The following is a 21,178-nucleotide window of genomic DNA, read 5'->3' as shown; positions in this document are numbered from 1 at the left end:
AGCCATGCTGAGGGGACTGGAATTGCATTGGGATCAGCGATAGCAAGACGGCAAGAATTTAGTAAGGCCATGCGGCTCTCGTAGATTTGGAGGGGTCCGGGGGGGGGGGGGGGGCAAGCCAGACAAATGCTGCCCTGGGGGAACACGTGCTCAGCCTCGACACTTTTAGTTCAACTTCTCTGGCTTCCTGAAACCTGCTGTATACAATCTCGGGACCTCTCCAACCCTCCCTCTAACCCCTGCAACACACACACACACACACACACACACACACACACACACACACACCCTTCCAAGGAAGGAAGGGTGGGGGTTGGGTCGTGGTACAGATATTTTCTAGCTCCTTTCTCTGCGTGACCCACGGAGCCTCAGACAGATTCCAGCTTTCCCACTTGACAGATGAGGAAACAGAGGCTTAGAGCAGCTCAGTGATTATGGTAGACTGAATTACTGGTTCCAACTCATCACACCCTGGAACAGTATCACATAACTATACCCGCGGAGGGATCTGAGGTGCATGTAGTGTACTTCTCCTCCCCTGGACTTCGGGCTTGAGCCTTTTATTTTTAAGTTTTTAAAAGTGTTTTATTTATTTGAGAGAGACAGAGACAGCATGAGCAGGGGAGGGGCAGAGAGAGAGAATCCCAAGCAGGCTACACACTGCCAGCTGCGGAGCCCGATGCGGGATTCAAACCCACACACCTCGAGATCGTGACCTCAGCTGAAACGAAGGGTCAGACGCTTAACCGGCTGAGCCACCCGGGCGCCCTTGGGCTTAAGCTTTTAATTTGCTTTAGCCGGTGAACCATTAGCAGATATGCTATGAACCGAGGCCAGAAAGGCACAGGTAGGGTCGGGTGTGCCCCCTGGCACTTTTGTCATTGGCAAGAGAAGACCACGCCCTGGACCTGCCGCTTCTCAAGCCTGGAGCCTGGCGTGAATCACGCAGAGCGGACTCGAGCCTGGTCTGCGGCCTAGAGCTGAGCTCAGCAGATCCCAGGTGAGCTGCAGACCCTCAGCCTGAAGCGGAGTCACTGCCGTTAACCGAGAGGCTTGGGAAGCATGAGTAAGCGTTTACAGCTGTGACACGTGGAATCTGGGGGTAATTTGTTACACGGCATCGCCATGGCAATTCCTGACCAGTAAGAGATCATGCCAACCTTACAAAGGTACTGCCTGTGATGCACAGAGCTGCTTTGCTGTGGAGCTGGGCTGCCCCGGTGGCTGGTCCTCTAGGGCAAAAGCAACGCAGACCAGACCGTCAGCCCACCCAGCTGCCCCCCACGCCCCGCCGCGTCCCGCATCCCCGCCCACGCCTCACTCACCTGAGTCTGACGCCGCTGGGCTCACCAGGCTCAGTAGCTCCCGCTCCTTCTCATAGTCCCCTTTGCAGAGCAGCTGCCCCTCCTTCAGGACAAACTCATCGCCCTTCTGGAGCTGCCGCTCACAGACACAGCAGCAGAAGCAGCTCAGGTGGTACACGCTCTTCTGGGCCCGCATGACGAACTCATTGGGCGCGATGGCCTCGAAGCAGCCCCCACATTTGACAGCAAACAGCCTGGCAGCAGGGGAGAAAGGGAAGCAGGGTCTTTGAGAAAGGTCGGATGGGGGCCAGCTGGCCTCAGGTCGACAGCACCCGAGACTCCAAGCCCCGGGGTGAGGATGTTTGGGAACGAAATACACTTGAAATCCAGATGCTGGGTTCCTGGAGGAGGCCGAACCAAGGGATTCGGGTGAGTGACGCACAGAGGCTTACAAAACGCAGGGGCAGAGGCGCTGGGAACAGTCTGAGCTAATGCCCAGGGTGTAACTGGGGTCATCCAGGACATGGTCCTCCCAGAGGGTGGTCTACACACACAGCGCCAGGCAGCTGCCCAGAATCCCTGGGGAGTAACCCAAATGTCCGGGCCCGCTCCCATCAGTGTGCAAAAGGGGGGGCCCCAGAACGTGAATCTGTAGCAAGCCGGCCAGGGCGTGCCGACGCGTCATCTGGTTTCGGAGGGATAAATGGCACCCCAGCTTCCCAGCGTGGCGTTGGGTGAACGCAGCTCTCTCTCAGGCCTTCGTTCTTATTTCATTTCAGTTAATTTCAACAAGCCACAGAAGGGGGTGTCTGTCTATGCCAAACCAAAGCAGTAGGGACTAGTGATGTGAGATGAATAAAAGAAAATCCCTTTCAGAAATGAGCGCAGGCTAACGGAAGAGAGAGGACACATCTAAATGACGGCGGCGGGACCCGGAGGAGGAAACAAGAATGATCCGATCGGGGGCGCCTAGAGTCAGCTGCCTTTTATCATGAGGTCAGTGCATCTTGGTGAAAGGAAAGACAGGAAGGCTGGCAGGCTGACGGCCTAAAGGGGTGGGGAGGAGGGGACCCCCTGTGTGAAGGTCTGAAGTCGCAACAGTGCCCGGGTGTGCTCCAGCAGGCTGGAGGTGGGGCGCCTCAACAGTGGGGGGGCAGGTGAGGCCAGTCGTGACCGCTCACACGCTCAAGCTGAACAGCGTGTGGCAAGCAGTGGAGAGTCCCTGAGCAATTTTTAACACGGTAAGAGCCCTGTTTAGGAAAAGCAACTCTTTGTAGTACGAAGGGTAGAGCAGAGACAAGGGTCACTGATACGACAGCAGCAGGGAACCAGAGAGGAGGGGACCAGAACCCCCAATCTGGAGACGGGGAAGCTCCCGGGCTCCTGGTGGGCACAGCTCGAGGAGGATGATGATGACGATGATGTCTCCACTCCTGCAAACACACCGTGCCTGATTCGCTTCTGGGCGTATTTACACCATTTACACCAATCCACCCTCCCGCAAAGCCCGCCCTTCTCTGTTTGGTCTAACTGAATCCAACCCAACCTCAGGACAAGGCACCAACCACCGTCTTGGGTCCAGCCAGCCTCCCCTGCCTCAATGTGAAGGAACTGCCTCTCCTTTGAACACCCTGCCATGAACAGTCTGAGTGGCTCACTCGGTTGTTTCCTGGAGATGTTTCAAGACACAAAAAGCTGCAAGATCCACCGGGCTGGATCTACCAGCTACGCTTACAACCGTCAGCACAACTATGGGCAGGCCATTCCCCCCACCTTTGCACTCTTTTCCTGGCTGTCCTTAAGGAGTTAGGCCAATTCCTTCCAGCTCCAAAAGTCTTCCGGGGATTGCTTCCTACTGCTAACTTGAAACATCTTAATCTTGCCTTATCATTGAGATTTTCCTATGTTTATAACTTCTCCTGCCAACAGCCTGTACTTGAAGAACAAGGCCTGTGGAATATAGCCCACAACCTCTTGCACATGGTGGAGACTCCATAAGAGCGATTTGACCCATGGATCTAACTTGTTCTCCTAAAACGACCTGTGCAAAGAGCCTCACGTAGGGACTGCCGCACGGCGGGTCCCAATAAAAGCCACTTGTTTCTTCGTCCCCCCACCCCAGGCCAGTAACAGTTCAGGGCAGTCTGGGACAGACTAAAATTTACAGCAGATCTATTTGTTCTTCTCTTTTTTTAAAATTGCCTCATGATGACGTAATTGCCTTCATCGACGCCTTTGGCATAAGCGCAGAGATGATATGCCCTGAAAACATCTCAGGGATTGATGCATTATACCACTCACTTTTGTATCTCCAAAATAAAGTTGTTTTGTTTTTTAAGTACTAGCACAACAGGGAGAAAAGAATCTCTCTCCGAACCGATCTCTCTGTTTGTCCTCACATCCAGCGAGGTCAACGGACACCGACAGTTCAGATGGCGTAGGGCGGGGATGGTGGCAGGAAGACGAAATGGCCAGAGGGTATAAAAACTCCAAGACCCCCCCCCCCCATGAAGACAAGACACAATGGACTCAGAGCACATCCAGGTAGCCGAGGCCACCGTGTTCTGCTAACAGGCCTCGTGCCGGCAGCAGCTAAGGAAGCAGAAGGAACTGAAGGGCATTTTTCTATAGACAGGCCGACCACCAAAATGGCTTCAGTGTGGCCAATCCCAACACAAAAGCTCTTTCCCACATTCACTTAGTCATTCAGTCTTCTTTTTTTCCCATTCATTCCAAAAGTTCATTCAGATATTCATTTACAGTCTACTCTTCTTTTCACTCCCTCATTCAGAAGTACCTACCGTGCACTAACACCATCCACTGTCTGTCTTAACTGGGAGGGGAAGAAACCACCACCCGGGCAGCACTCGTGTGTGTAAACAAGTCTACACGGAGTGTCTGTTAGGTGTGGGTCACCGTTGTCGGCACAAAATTATACAAGGTCCTCAACCCCGTGGAGCACAGCAAACAAACAAACAAGAATCAAATAATGTCTACCCATAGAGGATTACCTGTGGGAAACAGAAAACACAAACAGTACAAGGCAATGTCCAGTGAACAGAAAACAGAATGGCATAAAGCCATAGTTTGTTGGTAATACAATCAATCGCTTCCCAGCTCTGAAGCCATACTGGTTTATGGCGTGAAGTCTGCATGTTTGTCTTAGAAGCTTCCTGGAAGAAGGGAATCGTTTTGAGGGTGGAGAGGAAGTGAAGGAGGGGTTCCCAAAGAGGCATTGCACATGGATTGGCGAAAGCAAAACGGAGGCCATTCAGATTCTTCGGGCGAAGGAAGCCAAGGCTTGGGGAAGAGAATGAGGCTGCCTCTGGTGAATCCATGATGGAGCAGCCTCCCAGGACAGAGGCCAGGCGGTAGCTGATTCCAGCACAGCACAGGATCAGGAAGGCATGAGCTCGCGGTCTCTCAGCCCAGGCCCTGGGTCACCACATCGGCCCCTACGCCCACCCTTGGCCATCAAGAGCACCTTAGAAACACCCATCCTGATATGCCTGCCCGCTGCCTCTCAACTTCCAAGGGGCTGACGTGGCTCCTTTACCCCTGACGACAGCCCAAAACCAGAATTCCAGATGCCAGCAGCCCCGCCTTTTCCTTCTCCACACCAGTCCCTTAAACATTTGCTTTTGCTTCCCTGCCTCCATGCTGGATTGCCATGCCCCCGGGCAGAAAATCACCCAGTTCATCCCTGGCCCCGAGTCCCGAGTCCCGAGTCACTGTTTGCCAACCTGAGCAAACTAATCAATGCTTTTCCAGGACCCGGTCAAAGGCCCTTTGTCCCCAAAGCCCTCCTTCTCCTCCCCTTCCCCTGGAATGAACTGTTAAACAGACCCAAGGCAAACGCTCCCAGGGAGTCAACAAGCACTTGAGAATCTGCGGCCGCAGGTGGTAGCATCTGTGCTTGTCTAACTTCCACCCTGTTAATCTCCTCCCCTTTCTCCGCCCTTCTTAATTTCAGCCCCCGCTCCAAAAATCTCCCCCACGTTGGAGACGGGAGGGTCAGGGTGAGCTCAACAAAGAAAGCCCGCCATGTTGACTCAGGAGTGGCTGGAGTTGTCTGGGCTCAAATGGTCACGGTCAGCGGGGGATTACAGACCAGGAAGAGGGGGGCAGCCCTGTTTCTCTCCCTTCTCTCCACCCAACTCTCCCCCTCCGGGCAAAGACCAGGTCAAGCTCACCTCACCACCTTGACTCTTGTGCCCACCCCTCCCCCCCCACTCACCCCCAGAGCAATTCAAGGAGAAGAGGCACATGCAGTCCACCACCTGTGTGCCAGATGTATACACAGCTGTACAGGCACCAGTGTGGACCCAGCTGCCGACTACACACCTCCCACAAGTTGTTTTCTCTAAGGCTCAGACAAGCAGAGAAAAGGATTTGTTCAGAAGTCCAGGTCGTAATTAAAACACAGCCTGTCTCTTCCCAATGCCCTGGATGGCGTCCCCCACGGTCACTTCCCCCTCTGAATGCTAATGAGACCTCACTCTGGGTTCAGAGCCTGGCAGGCTGGCTGTGCCCTTGGAAAGCTAGACAAGGTTTCCCAAAACGTCCAGCTCTTCTGGGCAGACATAATAACTCCCAACTTTTCCTACCATTATGAATTCTCCTACCCGTGAAAACCCTCCGAATGATTCCTTATCTCCTCTTTGCGTCTAACTCCCTCACCTGTGAAATGGGAACAATACCCTCCAGCTCACGGAAAAGCCCCCAGAGTAGTGCCCATCCCAGAGACTAAGTCTCGTTCAGCGTTCTTCCCCGGCTGGTGAACGCCCTTGGCATGGAGACACTGGGGATGTGGCGGTCCATGGGGCCACCCTGGCCTCGGGGAGCTCCCGGTCTCCAGCAGGAAGCAGGCTCTAGACCAAGACCACACTACCGTGTATCCGGAGTATACAGGAGGGCAAGAGCCAGAGTGGCACAGAGGAGAGACCCACCCACTTGGCTTAGGGGGGCACAGAATCTTTGGTCTTGCCCTCTCCCTCTGCCCTTTCTCTTCCTCCTGCTAGCACTTTCCCCTGCCCTCTACCAGGCAGGCAAATGGCCTGGCTGCAATCCCATTCTGTGTCCCGCTCGCACCTTTTCTTGGGGGAGCCCCAAGCTGGGAGACGGGCAGCCCTCAGCTTTGGTGAGAGAGCCTGTGTGGGCAGGTTCTGCTGCTGCCAAGCAGTGAGGAGGACTGGGGGCCCATCGCTTAATCTTTTGCGGCTCCCGTTTGCTCAGATACAAAAGGCAATCATGATGCCGACACGTTGCTGGATCAGTGAGGACCGTATGAGCACGTGGATGTGCAGTGTTTTGCGACCCGTCAGGGATAGCACCAGTTTTAGTCGTTCATACTCACCCTGCCTCTCCGGCTTTTGCTCATTGGGGATATTTTTTGCCCCAAGGGGGCAACGTATGCTTAGGAGTCCTGTCCTGGGAGAGTGCTTCTTCCTTAGCTGTGTGAGCTGCCCTGATGTGGGCACGACTTTGTCTCTTAAGAGTGCGGTGCGGCCCAGGGGGTGGGGGTGGGGGGGTGAACCCAGGGGGCTCACTGCTCACAGAGCTGCGGGACAGAGCACAGGCCTGGGACTGTCCCACTGCCGCGGGCCAGGACCCGGGAGAGAAGCCCAACCCAGCTCCCGCCTCCCTGCCCTGTGCTGGCTGCCTGCGATGATAGCAGACAAGAAGAGAGGTGGGTGATGGGAGCAGCGAGACCAGGCCCCGAGGGTTCTTCTTCTACCAACGGGCCTCAGGAAAGCCACTGTCCTTCCCCTTTCTTGGCTGCAGAGGGGCATGTCTATTCCTCGTGTCTCCTCATGAGGAGGCCACACCTGGGCACCAACACAGCCCTCTCTCCAGAAGGTGTTCTGGCATGACACGGCCATGCTCTGGTAATTCTCCAAAGTATTTTCCAGAACCATATCGGTCACATCCACAGGTTTATATAGATGTAATATACGTGCATATATTACATACATTATCAATGTGTACATAAACTAAGGCCAAAAGAGATTGTATAGGGACTCACAAACGCATACCTGTGTGCACACTCCAGCTAAAACCAACAGCTCACTTGAATGCTCTCCTATCGTTCTACCTTTTTACATACAGATTTCTAGAATATATTTCTAGAAAAGATTTTGCATGAAGAAAACAATTTGCCCCAAAGGCATGTCTGAAAGCCATTAGGGCTGGGTCATTTCTTAATTCATTCCCATTTCTCTAATTCATGCTTTTTTCTTTTTTTTTTTTTTACAGGGTTGGGAATCCCTACTCAGCAGCTCAGGAGACAAGGGCATTTCAAAAGCCCATATGAAGGCATGACACCTGAGAATGTCCTCGAGAACAAGTCTAAGGCCACCAGGAAAGAGGCTCAGGATGTATATTTCAGCCTCCAAGTTATTTTACTTCAACGGGAGAGAAGCCCGTGGAAGAGACAAAAGAGGGAATGAGTCTTTCTCCAATACTCACTGGGTGCCAGCAACCGCCATATTCCTTCTATCTAGCACCTCGATGAACTTGTGAGGCACTCTAGTTCTAGAGGACGTAGAACAAGTTTGTGAACTCAAAGGCTGTCTCACCATGTTTCAGTTCAGCCTCGTTCATGATGCTTCTCTTCCCCAGGAGAGAGACTCTGAGGTGTGTGGTTCATAGGCTCCTTCTCCCATTTTTCTCTGATAACCTCTCTAGCACTGTTTTCACAGGAGAAACAAATAAAAAGATCAGGCAGCTGAGATGGCTACGTCACGGGACCCATGACTGGGTCCTGAGAGGCTGCCAGGGGATGTAGAAGAAAGGCAGGGGTTAGGCACCAAGTTGGTTCCTTCAGGCTACTCAGCCCTTGGGCCCCAATGTACCTGAAGGGATCCCCAAAAGGGGTCTGTCCTCCACAGATTTAGGTTAAGAACAAGCAATGTCTGGGAGACCCTCTCTGACCCAACAGCAGCATGCAAGGTCTACGCTGATTCCGAGATGAGATCATTCCTGCTGGAACCCCATTTGCTAGGAAACCTGGTGGGGGGGGGGGGTCGCTATTTTCAGGGTATAGACAAAAATGTAGGCCAATGGGGTTAGACCCAGGAAGACCCAAGGAAGCCCAGCCACAGACTGCATTGTGGAAACAGGGTAAGGAGGCGAAACGATGTAACCAAATAAACTTAGGTCCCAGTCCCTACTTCCCCACTTATTAGCCATGGGATCTTGGCCAGGCGATGGTGGCATTGGGTTTTTTTTTTTTTTTTACTATCTAATAAAGTGGGAATAATAAAAGCACCTGTCTCACAGAGTCCCAAGCAGAATGAATTGAACGAATGCACTGAAACTGCTTAGCATAGTGCTTCACACTATAGTAAATCCTCAATAAAATGGTAACTATTACAATGGTGTAATGATGATGATGGAGAAAAAGAGCGGAATATGGATAGGAGAGAGAAATCCGTTTTTAAAAAAAAATGAGGAATCACAGTGTTAGAGACCAGGAGAATCAGGATCAGAGAAAGGAGTGTGGAGAGAGAAGGATTAGACAAGTAGTTCAGGACCAAGGCCGCGAACAATGCGAGAATGTCAGAGGATCGGCTTTCTGGCGGTGCTGGCTGTGGACGTGGGGGTCAGCCCTGACAATCCAGCGGAGCCAGGGACTGAGCTCCTACCTGCTGAAGGGGCCTCGGGCCAGGGTTTGCACGCAGCCTGTCCACACGGGATTTGTCCGGATTCACCTAACAGCCCTGGCATGTGGTTAGATGAAATGCCTTCTTGCTCTTTCTATCAAGGTAAAAAACCAGAGGCTGACTGAGGCTTCATTTTCTTCCCAGTATACCTGACTTTTTCACCCATGAATGCCCATGGCTTCCTCCAATCTCTCTCACCCATCCCCCCTGCCCACTGCTCCATCATCCTCTAGACCCCAGACACTAGATGCTGTGTCGTCCCCACATCAACCCTGAGGCTGATGATACAACTTCCCATGTACAGCAGTACCGTGAAATATGGCAGCCTCACGCAAACCGAGAGCTATCCCTGGCCCTGAGGTCCGTGAGGATTGAGCAAGAATACAAGGAGAAGCCCCCATTATGACACTCCAGAAGGTTCCTGAACAAAGGGTGTGTTTGGAAAGACCGAGATCTTCATCAGCCTTGACCCAGAGGCCTGCACACCTCACAGGGAGCTTCTCAAGGCTTCCACACCATAGACAATTAAGTGGAAGGAGGGCAGAGAAAATAAGTATACGGAAAACCCCCGGTTCTCACTAGAGGCCAACTGGTTGTGTACTTCTTTGGTGACATAAGAAAGCAGAGCTGATTTTCACCTCGGACAGCTGGCAACTACCGACCATGCTGCCTTTCCACGGGCACTACCAAATCTAGTTTTAATCAGGTACGCGAACCTTCAGTTGAGAGAGCAGGAGAGGGTCTTTGCGTGGCTCCTGAACAAGAAGGCCGTCATCTGTGCGTCACTGTTTCCACCCTCTCCACCAGGGGGCAGCATAGCAGCACTCATTAAGTGCCATGTTGACTTGGTAACTGAGGTCATCCAGGCACAGAGACAGGGATTGGCCATAAGCCAAAACTGTCTGTCGGGGAAATCTGCTGCTGGGAGTCTGGGAGACCATGTGGCTAAACTGAAGGAGAAGTGGTGAGAGAAGAGAATTCAAAAGTATTGGGAAGCAAAAGCATGGCTTGTGGCCTTAGAAGTAGTGACAGAAGCAACCTTGTCGGCTGGCTCAAGGTCTCTGTCCTTGAGGCTGAGCCAACACCACCACAATGAGCAACTGAGCCTGTGGTCCTGGGGCGGTGGGAAAGTCTGCGAGGACAATAGAAGTGGCAGGATCTTCTATAGGAGACAGTCTCAAGGCTCTGCAGTGGGGAGAAAATGGAAAACAATAAGTGGCGGGCAGAGCCAATCAGAGTCTCTGTCTCCTTGGGGCTCCTGGGGAGCAGTGAGGAGGACCATACAATGGGATGAGAACCGCTAAGTACGACGTCTGCACGTCCTGGAGGCGCTGGGCTCACCGAGAAGCACAGGGTAACATACGAGGCTCGTCGCCTATCGAAACTACTGCTGGCAATGGGCAGCTTCCATCTCGAAATGGTGGCCTAAGTACTTTCCTGGTCCTTACAAAGCGTCCATTCCAGAGTCAGGAAGACCAAATGACCACAGCATGGCGTCTGAAGTCTGATAGACCCTGGATTCAAATCCTGGTTCTGCCTTTGAGAATTTGAGTGAGTTACAGACTCTCTTGGGGCCTCCGCTTCCTTATCTATAAACGAGATCATAACTATCTTACAAGATGTTCTGGAAATGACACAAGACAACGTATTTGAGGTATCGGACAATACTAGCCGCTCTCAATAAGTAGAAACTGTGACCTCCCCTTATTGAAAGCAAATTCACCAAATCTGCCCATGTAAATATCTGGATAAGATCATTTATTTCAAGACAGCTGACTGAGCCAAAAATAGAACTTCATGTGTATCTCAAGGCTTTGTTCTTTGTTAGTATGACAAAGTAAATCAAAATTTAACAAGTCTTTCATATGCTATTGGAGAATGGACCAACAGACAAATATGAAAGGGCAAATACTCGAGAGGAAACTGTGAATTTCATTCAGGCAACTATGGCTATGGTCAACCCTAACTCAAGGTAAATATTGACATCAGCCAACCAGTGTTGACCAACGCCCACTTTCATTGCCTAACACCCAGCATATGTTCAGGAAGTCGGCAGCTCCGTGTTTAACCAACCACAGCCAACAGTTGCTATTTAATTAATGCTGACATTATCTCGCAAATATTTGGGACAGACCCTTGCCCCGTTATCATTTTAGCTCTCAGATGACTGCTTCTTACTGAGGCTGCTGATCACTGTGTGGACCCGCATTGAGACATCCTTATTTTTGCCTTGCTCCCCTAACTGTGAAATCCCCCCCCCAAAAAGATCAGTCAACCCCTCCCTCACTTTATAAATGGAAAGCAACCAACGCCAAGGAAGGATCAATGACCTACCACAAATCACAGAGAAAGCTGAGATTACTGAGAAAACCATCCAGAGCTTGAGGCTCGGTCAGTGATCAAGAAATAGAAGAGGTTACGTATGGCCCAACTAGGGATGGAAATGTGTTCCTCCAGCCCTTAACCAGTACCCTAACCAGCTGAACGTGTGGAAAATGTGTGTGAGACAGTGGTCTGCTGCTTAGGAGCTCTTTCTTTTCCTTCCCCTCTTCTTTACCAAACCCTGGAATGCAGTCTACGAGTCAGACCATAAAGCAAAAGACTGTGGTAAAAGCACGGATTCCAATAATCCAAGCCAAGGTGGCACAACTCATATTACAGACTTTCCATATTGTCACACAGGCATGCAAAAATGGCAACAAACAGAAAACAGACCTACAGAAAATATATGTTTCCCTTTTAGGGAGTTAAAGGTTCGGTTTCCTTTGAAATTGTCAGTTTTCCTTTCCCTTCATCCTCATCAGCCTCCTGGGACACTCTTAAACATACGCAGGAAACAACAGAGCAGAGGGAATGGGGTATTTTTAGCTGATAGTCCAGGCACAGATTCCTATTGTTCCACAATTTTTGGCTTGTCTGGATGGCACGTGGCCAATACAATGTATACTCTTACAAAGACTGTGTGCTTCCTGGGCTCTATGAGAGAGGGAGCGAGCGAGCGAGAGAAAAGTATGAAGGACAAGGGCATTATTGATGATGTTTTGACGGGAAAGATTCTGAGATCCCAGCAGGGGGCAACACGGAGCTCTCTATGGATTCTGTTCGCTTTTGTCACCATCACTTTTCATTATTACCGCTGTGTTATACATCCAAAAAAAAAAAAGACATCCTGTCACAACCCAAGAACTCCTTACTGAATCAACGGAGTCCAATGTTGAATACTCCAGTATTCTGAAGACCAATGATGATGTCCCTCAATCATCCTCTGGTACAGCGACTAGCACAAGACAGCGTTCAAAACATTGACAGTTGTTACTGTGCTCTTTCTTCTCATGTTCAACACCTGTTCTCAGGGATCATCCCGTCTTCCAGGGCAGACAGGAAAAGACACACGTTGACTAACAATCGGAAGAAAACATGCCCCACCATGGCACAGAAGCCACAAAGAGCTGCCATGTGGGACTTTCCCTTTCCATATCAGGGACGGAAATTATCTCTGGATAGTCTAAAGTTCCAGAATGCCTTCGGTTCACAGATCTCAAAGCATGCGCGATCTTGTGTGATATCTCAGCTCTGACAGAAGTGAGAAGAAGGGAGTTGGATTTTATTATCCTCCTCACAGAGAAGGTAAAACTGGTAAACAGCGTGCTGTGTATACTCCCCAAACCCAGCGGGGGTGGAGGCTCGAGTAAAAAACAGTCAGGTGTCCTGAACTTCCAATACAACCTCTTTGTCATTAAATTGTGTTGCCTTCCCCTTCCTGTTAGGGCCGGGGTGTACTGAGAGCCCCAGAAAGGTTTGTGATGTCTGACCCAGCGGAAATGAGACTGTTCTGATCTCTTATTCGTATTTTTACCCTTTTCCACTCTCCCCATCCATTTCAAGTCTCTCGCCATCCCTTGAAAACCAGAAGACACCCCAACCAATTAGGACAGCTACTATCAAAACGAACAAAAAAATAAAAAAAATAAATAAATAAACAACAACAAAAAAACAACAGAAAATAACAAGTTTGGCAAAAATGTAGAGAGACTGGAACGCTTACGCACTGTTGGCTATAGAAAACAGTATGGGAGTTCCTCAACAAATTAAAAATAGAATTACCATATAATCCAGCAAATCAACTTCTAGGTATATACCCCAAAGAATTGAAGGTAAGTACTCAAAGGGATGTCTGTATACTCACGTTCACAGCTGCATTACTGACAACAGCCAAAAAATAAAGGAAAGCCCAGTGCCCATCAACAGATGACTGGATAAATGTAATGTGGCATCTACACTGGAATATATTGGAATGGAATATTATTCAGTCTCAAAAAGGAAGGAAATTCTGGCTCATGCTACACCACAATAAAAATAAGCCTCTTATAAAAGGGCAAATACCATAGGATTCCACTTATAGGAGGTAACTTGAAAAGCCAAATTCCTGGAGACAGAAAGCAGAACGGTGGTTGCCAAGGGTTGGGGGAAGAAGGGAACCGGGAGCTGTTAATTAGTGGGTAGAGTTTCGGTTTTGCAGCATAAAAAGTTCTGTGGACACATGGTAGTAAATAATGGGAATGTACTTAATGCCACTGAAATGTGCCCTTAAAAATGGTTAAGAAGGCGGGGTCCCTGGGTGGCTCAATCAATTGAGTGTCCAACTTTCATTCAGGTCATGATCTCATGATTCATTGAGTTCGAGCCCCGCGTCGGGCTCTGCGCTGACAGCTCAGAGCCTGGAGCCTGCTTCCGATTCTGTGTCTGTCTCTCTGTCTCTGTCTCTCTCTCTGTCTCTCTCTGCCCCTCCCCTGCTCACTCTCTGTATCTCTCTCAAAAATAAACATTTAAAAAAAATTTTTTTTTTAATGGTCAAGACAGTGGGGTGCCTGGGTGGCTCATTCAGTCAAGCGTTCAACTCTTGATTTCAGCTAAGGTCATGATCCCAGGATCATGGGATCAAGTACCGTGTCGAGCTCCATGCTGAGCGTGGAGCCTGCTTAAGATTCTCTCTCTCTTTCCCTCTGCCCCTCTCCCCTGCTCATGCTCTCTCTCTCTCTAAAAATTAAAAAAAAAAATGGTTAAGATGGTAAATTTTCATACGTTTTTTTACTACATTCTTAAAAAATAAAAAAATCAGTTAGAAAAACTTCTTAAACTGAAAGAAACAATGACCTTCCGTGTTCTGCCTCCTATAACCAAAATTTAGACGGCTGGGCTCCCAGTTGAAAATCTCACCTGCCAGATTCCCTTGCAGCTAAGAGTGGCCAGAGGGGGGCAGCACATGGGATTCCACTAAGGGTAGGGACGGGAGCGGGAAGTTTGGGATAAAATGACACAGACTCGGCAGGTACATACATTTTGTTGCTCTTTACCTTTTCCCTTCTTTCTACCAGGAATTAAAATGTAACACCTGGAGGTGAAACAGTCATCTCGGTATTAAGAAAGTGAAAGTCACCTGTTAAGGATGCATCGCAGAAGGAGAAAAGCCTGAATCCTTGAAAACCTTCTTGAGCGGTTGCACTTGGCCTTTTTGACTTCTCATAGGCGACAAAAATGAAAGTCTTTAAGTATTTAACGCGCTGTAGTCAGGATGCAGTTATATGAAGGACTTTCCCTTGCCATCAAGGTCTAGTGCCTCCTGTACTCCTACCCGGGGCAACTTCTCCATTCAGGCTCTAGACTTCAGTCAGCACTTACCACTTACTCAAAAGCAACATCATTTATTCTTCCTCTTATAAATTTTTTTACATGACTTTTCCTTATTTCTCCCATACGGAGAAAAAAAAATACCCTTCTTTTTGATCCCACTTTCTCTACCAAGTACTTTTCCATTTATTTGATAGCCTTTGTAAAAAATCCAAAAAGAAATCAGTTCTGTTTTCTATCTCCAGTTCCTCTCCTGCTCTCCTTTGAGGCCAATGGAGTCAAGCACTTGCCCAACTCCTTCCCACAAAACTTTCTTGGGAAGGCCACTCATGACCTCCATGTCGCTCAGTCCCCATCAGCCTGTGCCCATCAGCAGCATCTGACCTCGTGACCACTGGGTTTCCAGGATCCCTCGCTCTCCTGGTTTTCCTCCTTTCTCACTAGTCACCCCTCCTTGGTCTCCTCTCCCTCACCTTGAAGCGTTTCATGTTCTCTAGTCTCACTACTCTTGGAGAGCTTATCCAGTCTCAATACTTGAAATACCATGTATGTGCTAAATGACTTTGAAGTTTCTATCTCTTCAGGAGATCCCAGATCTCCTTCCCAAATCTAACTTGCATATCCAACTACCTACTCAATATCTTCACTTGGTTGTCTAACCAAAATCTCAAACTTAATAAAACCAAGATAGAGTTCTTGACGTTCACTCCCTGACACCTCGTGCTGGTTCAGATCTGCTCCAATCACAATCTCCCCTTTTCTGTTGATGGATGGCACCCCTACCTTTCTTGCTGCTCCCAGCAGACATCTCAGAATCATAACCGTCAACAAGACATTTCTGCTCCATCCTCAAAATAGAACCAGAATCTGATCACGTCTTGGGAGCACCTGGGCGGCTCCATTGGTTAAGCATCCAACTCTTGATTTCAGCGCAGGTCATGATCTCACGGTCTGGTTCGTGAGATTGAGCCCCACATCGGGCTCTGCATTGACAGTGTGGAGCCTACCTGGGATTCCCTCTTTCCTTTCTCTCTCTGCCCCTCCCCTGCTCACACTCTCTCTCTCAAAATAAATAAATTAACATTTGTTAAAAATTCTGGTCGTGTCTCATTATCTCCACTGCTTCCGCTGTGGGCCATGCTCCTACCATATCTTCCCGGGATCACCTTAACAGCCTCCCAATGGACCACCGGCTTCCTCTTGCCACCTGCAAAGTTCGTCTTCCATACAGCTTCAGTGCAGGGTGATCTAAGAACTACATTAGATTGTGTCACTCATCTGTCAAAACTTACTCCCATTTTACAGATGAGAAAACAGAGGCTCGTGAAAGTCTAAGTAGTGTGTTCAACTTTACACAGCTAGTAACTGGGAAAGCCAGGATTCAAATCAAGTCTGTCTGTGCCCAAACCCACCAAAGATCCACTATATCACTGCCTAAGCTAACTCTGAGGGCTGTCCTAATCGAAGGGTAGGCGAGTACTGTTTTTTGCAAATTAAAAGTTCTATATGACTACAAGGCAATACCACCACGATTGTCAACCCAAGCTCCTGGTAAGTTAGAACAGGACGACTGAATTTATCAACTATATTGAAATATTTTACCTAGGAAGCAAAGGCCAGAAATTGCCCACCACTTATTATTTTTTTTAATGTTTATTTATTTTTGAGAGAGAGAGAGAGAGAGAGAGAGAGAGAGAGTGCATGGGTGGGGGAGGTTCAGAGAGAGAGAGAGGCACAGGATCCGAAGCAGATTCCAGGCTCCAAGCTGTCAGCGTAGAGCCCGGCGCGGGGCTTGAACCCACAAACCGTGAGACCATGACGTGAGCCGAAGTCGGACGCTTCACTGACTGAGCCACCCCACCCACCACCACTTCTTTAAGGAGAGCCGAGGCTCTGAAATCAGTGTCCCAGGGTGGCTCTAAACCAGGAGAGCATCAACCTTGGAATTTGCATGCAAACAAGCAAATGGGAGCTGGGTAGAAGTGGAAAATGCTGGAGGAATGATGGCAAGTGTGTAACGCCAGCCAGCAGACACCCCCACCTCAACCACAACATTCATGTGCAAGCCTAGGATAGAACTTTCACCTTGGATGCCTTTCATATGCCTCTGCTCCCCACATCCAGCTCCACTCAGGGGATTAGAGAGCAGGGACAGACCTGAGGAGCTAGAGAGCCACAAAAATCTCTGTGAAACAGGATTCCTGGTTTGGAATCACGGTGACGAGTTATGTGTACAGATGTGCGTGTCTGCCCCCCCCCCCCGAGGACACATGCACGCCCCCATGCACACGCACACACGCACCCTTAGGTTGGAGATGAAGTTTGGTTTCATCGCACACTACAGCCAGAAGTTAAAAAAAATAATAGTAATTTACAACAACCTCTCCCCACCATGGGAATGGGGAATAAATGATGACAGACCAGGGTGTCCCCAAGCCAGTGTCTTGAAGACAGCATGAGCTTTTAGGAACGTCTGTTCCACCCAGGAAGGTGAGCTCTCCTATCTATAAGGCGGGACCAGCGGGAGAATGATCTCACCCTGCTTCTCGGAGACGTCCAGGTGCCCAGTTACACTTTTAAGAACAATTGGGAAGTTAAAGACCTGTTCCTTTCACCAGATCTAAGAGAAATGTCTGCCTTCGTCCCTGGGTGTCAGGCAGATTACTTACAGCTAGGCACAAAGGCAGAGGGGCTGGTTGTGATCTTTTGGCAAAGGAGCTTTCGTGAAGCTACCTCTCAGGAGGCTTGCAGACCCTGCCCCTGTCTGCCAGGAAGAAGAGACTTCTCCGGCAAAGGCACTGAAACCTGAGTGGCTCTCTGAGCCCTGCACACTCCCTCACCGTGAAGAACCACATGCACCGGCATCAATCTCCATCCAACCTCACCAAGAGAGCCACGCTGAAAGACAGCGCGGTAACTGTTACCCTCCCTGAAACGTACCGCTATCTCGGCCACAGTCAGGCACCGAATTCCTTCCAGAATAGGTCAGTACTTCCATGAAGAAAAACGTTCTTCCCCCCCCACCCCCAAACTGCAGTCATGAGACAGACAAAATGAAGGTAGACACAGACCACACTGCATTTTCACCAACTAGCAAGCAACTTAAAGGTCATGACCAACTAACTTGGGGGGAAAGGTTATGAATTTCACAGCATCCCTCACAAAGAGGCAGAGGGTCCTTATAACTAGCACATAATGGAAAGAAAGCGGGGAAACCCGGATTATAGATTGTTTAAGGAACGGGTTTTATTCATACAGAACCAATGACAATCATTTGTTAAGTGACTACTCTTCTACCCGCCACTATCGAGGCTCAGTTCCACGTGCTAGGAATGTAACAGTGACTATCCCAGGCAAAATCCCAGCTCCTGGAGTTTCCCCTGATGGAAAACAAACGGCACCAAATAAAATGTCAGATGAGTGCAAGGAGTAAAAATGCAGGCGTAAAAGAGGATGGGAGGGGCTAGGGGTGGGGACTTGTAATTTTCACTGAGCAAAGATCTGAAGGAGCCGGGAAGGAGTGAGCCTTGCCACTGGGTGTTGGAATAGCATTCCAGGTAGAAAGAACAGCAGGTGCAGAGGCCCTGGGGTAAGAAGCACAGCTAGCATGCTGGGAAACAGCACAGAGGCCAGTGCAGCTGGGCAGAGGGGGCAAAGGGAAAAGCGGTAAGGGTTGCAATTGGGGAAGTCGTGGGGAGAGGCCGGATCGACCAGAGAAGTCCTTGCACATGATAGCGGGGACTTTGACTTTTCCTCTAGAAGCCAGTGGAGCAGGGACCTGGACTTTTCCTCTAGAAGCCAGTGGACGGTGTTTGCAGACAAGTGACATGCTGGATGAGGGGTTTTTTGGCTTTTACATTGAGGTAAAATGAGCAGTACATATTTCAAAGGGAACAATTCAGGGGTATTCAATATATCCGCAATGTTGTATAACCACCACCTCTCTCTGGTTCTGAAACATTTCCATCACTCCAAGATAAAACCCCTACACATTAAGCAGTTTCTCCTCCATTTTCCCCACCCCCCCCCAACCCCGCAAATGTGGGTAAACACCAACCTGTTTTCAGTGTCTATTGATATACTTATTCTGGGTATTACACGTAAATGAAATCATTATACTATGAGATCTCTCGTGTCTGGCTTCTTTTACTTAGCATAATGTTTTTTTTTTTTTTAAGTTTATTTATTTTTAGAGAGAGGGAGAGCATGTGAGAGGGAAAGGGGCAGAGACGGGGGGAGAGAGAATCCCAAGCAGGCTCCACCCTGTCAGTGCTGAGCCTGACACAGGAGTTGAACTCCCAGACTGTGAGATCATGACCTGAGCTGAAATCAAGAGTCAGATGCTTAACCGACTGGGCCACCCAGGTGCCCCAGCATCATGTTTTCTAGACCACCCACATTGTGGCAAGCATCAGTACTCCATTCCTTTCTGTGGCTAAGTAATAGCCCACTGCATGGATATACCACATTTTATTTATCCATTCATCTACTAATGGATGGTTGGGCTGTATCTGCCCTTTGGCTATTGGCTATTGGCAACACACTATGAACATGTGTGGCCATGAACTTATCAGTTCCTGTTTCCAATCCCTTTGGGTATATTCCTAGGGTGAAGTTGTAATGGGATTGCTATCACTGCTGGGTTGAGAGCTACCTGTGGGGAGAAAAAGGGCAGGATAAAAGCCAGTTAGGAAGTTACTGAAACACTCCAGGTAAGACAGAGAGTGAGAAGTGACCAGGGAGAGAGGAGAACAAACAGGAACACAGAAGGGAAGCCAAGGGAAGCCAAGGGAAGCGACGTTTGATGCTTGATGAAATCCAACAAACAAGATCCAGCAAGATGAGGACAGAGCCCTGCCCATTAGCCTCGGCCGTGCAGACGTACACAAAGGTGGATGGCTGGAAAAGCCGTGGTAAAGTGGAAGGACGTGGGTGGAGACACAAGAGTAAACAGCTCTTTCTAAGAGCTTTGTGAAAAGCACAGGCCGATGCAATGCTAGGCAGAGGAGGTTAGCAGGTCAAAGGACTGCTTTAACGGGAGTAATTCTGGAATGGGTGCGGATACAAACGATGTGGTGGGAGAGGAATCATTAGGACGCAGGTGAGATGTGGGTAGAAGTGCTGGGGGTTGGAGCGACCCAACAAGAACATGAGCGGGGAGCCCACGGCATCCGGGGCACACACGGAGCGGTCCTGGGCCTTAATCAAGGGGAGGATAAGCCTCCCCGATCCGGTAGGGAAAATTCTCAGGAAGGTGTACAAGAAGGAGCCTACGTCTGGACCACTGTGGATTATCTGATCTAGTGATGAGAAGCCACACTCAAGTCAAGACATCGCAAAACCACAGCACTGATATTCGATCCAAATAATTTTCCTTTGCCTCCCATTTATCCTTCTTGTGATGCTCCTGGGCTACCATCAAAGCTACCATCATTGAGTAGGAGAACGGCTGGCTCAGGAGCGAGCAGAGTTACTGGTTGAGCTCTGCCCCTTGCACAACATGCAAAAATACTGAGGCCTTGGGTATGGTGCTGAGACAGGTGGTTAGTGTCTTGGTAGGAAGGCTAGTAAATGTTCCCACATGTGCCACCAGGTACAAATAGGAAGCAAGCTGGAAGCTATGTGAAAACGTCTTTTTATAAGATCATTTAAGGGGCGATGACACTGCAGTGGAGACAGCATGGTAAGGCCTGAATTCAAGACCCTAATCTACTGTTTATTAGCCGTGGGACCTCAGCCACCCTAATTAACCTCTGTGAGCCTGAAAAATGGGGTAATACCCACATCAACCAGTCATCAACAGCAAGTGAGGGGATATCTCTAAAAGTAGTTTGTAAAACAGTCCATGGTTACCCACACAACCTGGCTTTGCTTGTCTCGACATGCTTCACATTTTTACGAGTTTCTGCACGCGCCTGCAAAGACCACATAACAGGCAACAGTAATCCCCATAAGAAGAGCTGTACTTTCTATGTACTAGACCCAGAGTCGAGGAACAGGACAGAGAGAAATCCCAACAGCTTGAGCATGTGCCTTCTTCAAGGGTCTGGGCTCATTACCTCATCTTTGGCTAAGCCACCAGAGGCTCACCAAGAGCTACCCAGAGGTCACAATTTCCTGTTTCATCATTTATTCCCATTATCTCGCTAAGCACACTTCAGCCCTTTGGAGGGCTCAAGACAACAGAGGCCAAGATACTGAGTCTAGACTCCTTACTGGGGGATTGCCACCAGAGGGCTTTAGCTATCCCAGTGCTGAGAGCAGGTCGACCTGGAAGCATCCTGCTGAGCACCAGTTCCTAAAAGGCCTGTTTTATACGGCTCTGAATTTCCATCCCCACACTAGAAACTACCAGCTCAGAGTTCAGCAAATTAATGGGATAGATGCGGGAACTGCCCCTGTGCCCATGTACCTCAGGATTTCAGCCCCACGAGAGACATCCCCTGGTCTAGGTCAGTGCTGTCCAACAGAACTTCTGCAAGTGACCTATATCTGTGCTGTCCAATATGGTAACCATGCACCAATTTTACTTACTCCTGGAGAAAGAGTGTTAAGATGCTGGAAGGCGAGACCAAAGTGGGA

At 49.4% G+C, this 21,178-nt stretch overlaps 1 protein-coding gene and 1 long non-coding RNA gene across 3 annotated transcripts in view; one reads left to right on the top strand and one right to left on the bottom strand.

Annotated features, from left to right (window-relative positions):
- Positions 1-21,178, bottom strand: part of LMX1A (LIM homeobox transcription factor 1 alpha) — a 161,872-nt gene that overhangs the window by 49,424 nt on the left and 91,270 nt on the right. For both annotated transcript variants that reach the window (XM_060644438.3, XM_060644437.3), the window contains exon 4: positions 1,326-1,558. In XM_060644438.3, the coding sequence (XP_060500421.1) occupies positions 1,326-1,558 (233 nt within the window). The remainder of the gene's footprint in view (positions 1-1,325; positions 1,559-21,178) is intronic.
- Positions 1,502-8,515, top strand: LOC132686580 (uncharacterized). Its single transcript, XR_009613780.3, has 3 exons — positions 1,502-1,733; positions 2,084-2,300; positions 7,560-8,515. It is a non-coding gene; the product is annotated as an uncharacterized LOC132686580 (long non-coding RNA).

The sequence above is a fragment of the Panthera onca genome, chromosome F1 (genome assembly GCF_046562875.1).
Source record: "Panthera onca isolate mPanOnc1 chromosome F1, mPanOnc1 haplotype 2, whole genome shotgun sequence".
NCBI classification, from domain to species: Eukaryota; Metazoa; Chordata; class Mammalia; order Carnivora; family Felidae; genus Panthera; species Panthera onca.
Note: the sequence above shows the minus strand (reverse complement) of the source record. Positions and strands in the feature narration are given on the sequence as shown.